Source organism: Fragaria vesca, linkage group LG6, assembly GCF_000184155.1.
Source record: "Fragaria vesca subsp. vesca linkage group LG6, FraVesHawaii_1.0, whole genome shotgun sequence".
NCBI classification, from domain to species: Eukaryota; Viridiplantae; Streptophyta; class Magnoliopsida; order Rosales; family Rosaceae; genus Fragaria; species Fragaria vesca.
The window spans coordinates 20055750-20061632 of record NC_020496.1 but is presented as its reverse complement, the minus strand read 5'-3'; the positions used below and the strand labels follow the sequence as shown (position 1 = coordinate 20061632).

At 39.6% G+C, this 5883-nt stretch overlaps 1 protein-coding gene across 1 annotated transcript; it reads left to right on the top strand.

The window, feature by feature from the left end:
* The first annotated feature begins 782 nt into the window (after window positions 1–782).
* Window positions 783–2845, top strand: LOC101300471. Its single transcript, XM_004305531.1, has 2 exons — window positions 783–1678; window positions 2806–2845. Exons 1-2 carry the CDS (start codon window positions 783–785, stop codon window positions 2843–2845), a joined length of 936 nt encoding a protein of 311 aa, XP_004305579.1.
* The last annotated feature ends 3038 nt before the right edge of the window (window positions 2846–5883 follow it).

Genomic DNA, 5883 nt, shown 5'->3' with positions numbered 1-5883 from the left:
AAACAATGGAAGTCGGGAATGGATGTTCGCATGCAAAAAAGGAAAAAGAAAAAAATAATTGGAGGTATAGTGAGTGAATAGAGGTGTAATGAGTAATATATTAAAATATACATGAATTACATAAATAAGGCTATTTTATGAATTTAAAATGAGGTCTAATGAGCAAATGCTTGCATTTAAAAATAAAATAGATATGTAGAAAGAATGAGATGTATACTGAACAAATTTAGAGGTCCCAATAGCCGCACTTCTATAAGATTTGTAATTTATATATTTAAGAAATTATTAAAACAAAAAAAAATGTAATCAGCTTTTTTTTTTAATGAGTAGAAACAAAATTTACAACGAAAAACCTTACAACAACCTAATTGACTCAAATCAAAACGTACAGAGAAACAAAAACAAGAAAAGTAAAAGACCAGCTAGCACACTGTAGATTATGTCCCAACTTTACCAAAACATCAGCTGTAAAATTTTCCTGCCTCCAAACATAAAGAAAAAATGCAATGATGAAAAGAAGCAGCCAGAGTTTGAATACTCTGATATAAAAATCGATTCAGTCAACCAAAAGAAAAAAGGTCAAACTCATGGGCCTTGTTTGTTGTTGGGCCTTGGAATACCCGGTCCAAAGTGAGAACATCTCATCCGGGTGAGAGCATATAAAGCCATTTACGAACCAAGGATTTCCCCCTTTCCCAAATTCTGTTAGCTTTCATTTCTCTTCTTGCTCCATCAAGAAAACCACTCAAGAAACCAAAACCCTAAATTCCAAAACCTCCACCATGAACAACGACGACGACAATGCTCAGGCAAATGCCGACGGCGGTGCTCAGGCAAACGGCGTTGGCGGTCCTCAAGCAAACGTCGCTGCCGGTGATCAGGCAAACGTCGCTGCCGGTGCTCAGGCAAATGCCGGAGGCGTTGCTCAGGCCAACGGCGTTGCCGGTGCTCAGGCAAACGTCGCTGCTGGTGCTCAGGCTAACGGCGTTGCCGGTGCTCAGGCAAACGTCGCTGCCGGTGCTCAGGCAAACGGCATCGGTCCTCAGGCAAATGGCGTCGGCGGCCCTCCAGTCTTCCCCGTCCCTAACGCAAATGCCGGCGGTCCTCATGCTAACGGCCTCGTCGCTCATGACAACCCTCAGGCAAACGCCGGCGGCGGCCCTCAGGCGAATGCCGGCGGCGTCCCTCAGGTGAATGCCGGCGTAATTCAGGCAAATGTTAATCGCGGCTTGGCAGGGTTCAATCACGCGCTGCAAAGACTAGATTACGGACTGGATCGCATGAATCAGGGCATGGATTTTCTTGAATTTGAAGCGGCTGAGGCGGAGGCGGTGGAAGTCAATCGGCCGGCGATCTTGGACGTGATGCGGGCCTGCCTGGAAAGGATGACGCAGGCGGCGGTCAGAATCCAAGGCTCCATTAATGATATCGCTCATCGCTTCGAGTTCGAACCGGAAGTCCAGGTGTTCCCCGCGGAGGTTCGGCAGATTAGCGTCACTGCGAGAATGATCAGCACGTCGGCGTTGGCCATCCACAGTTTTCTGGTGTATAATGCCGACTGCCACATCGACGATGAAGGCGGACACGGCAACATTCAAGATGGATTGGCTCATGTGAATCTTGCATTGGCTGTGTTTCAACACCACATTAGCTGTTTCCTTGGCTACGAACCTCCGGGGTACTATTCCTTCTCTCTAATTCTTTCATTCATTTTCTTTTTCCAACAAGTTCATGATTTCTGGTACCATGAAATGTTTAGATCATATCATTATCCACTGTTTCAATTGGCATCGAAACTAAGACACAGCATAGGAAAGATTCAGTGTTTACATAGATGTTTGCCGCAGAAAAGTATCATAGAATTACATTGTCTTGCTGTCGATATAATCTTAGGTAATCGATTAGCATTGCTGTCTATGCTGCATAATCTTCAGTTGTTAAACAAACCCAAGAAAGTGCCTGTAGTTGTGAACTTTTGATCACCTCTCGTGCCTTGAGTCATTAATAATATCCTGTGTTCTCCGGAAGAAACAATGCCTGAACTCTGAGAAGGTATCAATGAAGTTGAGATTGATATCCTCAAGAGTAATAATCCTCAGCGCAGCATCCCTTGATAGTCGCCATAATGAGCTAAGTGAGGGAAGCAACCAATTGGAGTGAGGCCCTTCTCATTCCTGGATGTCTTATAGAGTCAGATGTACTATAGAAAGTCCATAAGGGCAGTATCAATATGCACCACACAACTAGAAATACCCAACTTGATTACTAACCTGTCAAACTCAGTTACAGCAGTGTTAGAGAATCCAGTCCAGCCTTCCCGAGCTTAAATTTTCTTTATAATCTGGCATTTGAATATACAGCCATGTCCTTGACAACCTGACAGACTTATTGGGGGAAGGAGTCCTTTGCAATTCAGTGGAGCCAGCAGCAACCACCAAGTTCACGCAACCCTGCAAAACAGATTTTTTTTTTTCAAATCTTGAAAGTTAGACTGCTTCTTAAAACAATTCAAGTTTCATGATAGGCTACCTATCATATAATAGGCAGCTTCTAGATCATACACAGACATAAGTACAGAACAGATGGGCCACTTACCTGGGTTGGGAGTTCATTTCTTATGAAATGGTTTTAAATGAACCAGATTGCTTTAGTTTGTTAACTCACATCTAATAAAAGGATTCTGAAGTAACTTTTGATATCATATTTTTGGTTCATATATACATTTATGGATATCCTACATTTATATATACAGTGACTTAGAGTTGAAGTAATATACAAGTTCTTAACTATTACATTATCTGATAGGTTGGTCTGGGAGGATCATGCTTTTGACATGCAACAGTAAGCTGGCAAGAATTGAAGATGCGGCATGCACAGCTCAAGTTGTTTTCAGCACATGTTACAAAATCTGATCTACTAAGTACATCATACTGTTACAGGCATTTCACATAAAAAGGCAGGGAAAAGAAAAAAGGAGTCTCTACTCTGTTCCAAAATAATCAGGAAGTCCAGTCTGTTTCTGTTTTTGTAAGTTTAGTTACTATTTGAACACTGATGAAATAACTTGAAGCATATAAAAACAAGCATTTTACCATGTTACTGGATATGCAGAAGCATGCACCCATTCAAGTATTTCGCACGCTTGAAGGAAAATTAGGTTCTTTAAAAAAGCTTTGTGTCTGGCTTTCGCCCATTGTGAAAATTCTCACTGCTGCCTTGAAAGCAGGATTCTCTCTGAACATAATAGACAACAACATATTAGTTGAAAATTAGTTATGGTTAGCATTTTAAGTATATTTGTGAAGCATGACCATAGCCAAGACGGTTTTGAGATTGAAATTTATGAGGAAAAAAAGTATGGTGCTGCATTACTCTTTGAGATAGAAGATCAAATTCATTTGCAGGTGCTGAAACAATCACTCTTGGAGCACTGCTGGTGCCTAGAACCTACAACCTATACCCTTTTCACTCTTGGGAAGCAAGTTAACCGAACGATTAGTTATGGGGTCCTCACATGCTGATATTCGGGATAAAATGGACCTGATATGTACTTGTGTAGTGCAGGAACAAAGTCTAATAACAGATCCATGTAAGTGTAACAATTTTTGATTTCCATGTAAGTGTAACAATTGTTGATTTCCAAGGGAGTATATATATACTAGCCTTCCTACACCCACTCGCGCGTGTGCGGGAGTGCGATTTCTGCCAGTTTGATAATTATTGTGCAATTTTTCTTAATTTGATAATTTGTTGTTCGAAACTCACAAACAACAGATTGCGTTTAAAACGCAATTGACATTGATCAACGTAAAAATATTTAATTTTCTCTTATCAATATTATTATCATTATTATTGTTGTTTTTTTTTAGAATGCAATTTTCATTTTTTTTGCAAAATGTATAGCATTTCCCAGTACCGTTTGGTATAGTGGCATAAATCTCTCCTTATAAGTGAGAGGTCGTGAGTTCGACTCACAATAGTATAGCACATTAATTGTGCATTTGATAAAAAAAAATGTATAACATTAACAAAAAAAACTGAGTACGAAAACAGAAAGAAAGCCAAAAACTGAGGGCCAAAACTGAAATAAAAGGAAGAATGAAGGGGCAAATCTTAAATAGAAAACTGAGGGGTGAAAGACAGAATTGAAATAAAAGGAAAAAATGGAGGGGCAAAACTCAAATAAAAAAAAACTGAGGGAGTGGCAAAACTGAAATAGCTTAAAAAACACGGGGATAAATTCGGTAGGTCACTGTTCAAGTTGCAATTGCCCGTGTCATGTTGCTTGCTAGAAAGAAATAGATGTCACCCACCAATACTGAGGAGACGTTTCGATATCAATCCCGACACGGGTCACAACGGGAAGCACCATGAATATTTTTTCTTTTAAAAAAAATAAAATAAAATGCAGACAGGGGCACTACTGTCTTTTTATGACATATCATGACAGCATGGTAAATAAAATCAAAATAGGGGTATAAACGTCTTTACAATCAGACTAATGGCAGTATGGTAAATAAATTTGAAGTAGGGGCAACACTGTCATTCTGCTAGTTAAGGGCAAATCAGTCAATATAAGTTAGAATGGCACAGACGTAAAAAAGAAATAAATGCAGGGGAATAATGGTCGCTTCACTATTCACGTGATCAGTGAAAAACACAGTTTGCTTATATATATAAGATGTGCATGTTTGTTACGGGGGACTAGATGGGATTGGACTGGATTAGTTACTGTAGCAAGCCGAAACCTGTGTTTGGCAGCACCAGGGACTGCGTTTAATGAGCTTATGGAGTCCCAAAAACAGGGTCAACACCTTCTTACATAACGGCCCCAAAATTGGTGGGTTTACAGAAGAAGTGTTTTTCGCGCCTCAACATCAAATCTCTTCAATTTCTTCGTTTGGATTTCGCCGCTGCCGCTGCTGCTGGACTCCTCCTCCGCCTGATCAACCCTTCCTGGATCTCCAACAGATCTCTTGCAACCACCATACCAACCTCATCTCCCTCTTTGGCGTCAGCAGCTCTAACAACTCTACACACTGTAGAGAGAGCTGGGCGACATCAAAGGAGGTGGTGGAGTTTCAAATAAGGTGGTCGACGGCATCGGAGAAAACTGGGTGACATCGAATTCGATGGTTATGCTTTTGGGTTGATTTCTAGGAGGCTGAGTTGTTGTGGGGGGAATGAAGGTGAGGTGAGGAGGCGGTCATGATGGGGATCACGATGGTTATGCAGTTATGCTTTTAGGTTGATTGTTTAGTTTTAATAATAGTCCACTAACACCAAACATGGGTCAAGCTTGCTATAAGATAAGCCTTGCTTGTGGAGTGCAAGACTACTAAAGAAATTAAGCCAGGGGTACATAATCCCCCATAACAAACGCGCTCATATCCCTTTCACTTAACCTTTAGAGTCATTGCTTAATGTTGTACAATATGTGATAGAATGAAGCATTGTCAATCAGATCCCACAAGCTGCATATGTATCCGCAGCAAAAAAAATTGAATCAATACTAACACCGTTAAAGAGAATCGAGACAAAAAAAAAATTGAATGAACATGGTAAAATTAAGGTTAGGGTAAATATTAACTGGTAATTAATTCCAAAACGCAATTAATACAATTTTTAAATGTTTAGTCAGACTTTTTATCCTTCTTTATTTATTATGTTAAAACGCATTAAATATGGAATTTACCTATTTACCTATTATGAATGATGTAGATCCCTTGTGCTCTTATAAGGGGTAGGCGTGTAAAATTTGCTATTAGAATTAGGATTAAGTATGATTATCTATTTATTATTTTCATTGTTGTATTTGTAATAAATAATTTATTTTTGATTAAAATTAACCTAATAAATCGAATTACATTTTTAAAGGGAATG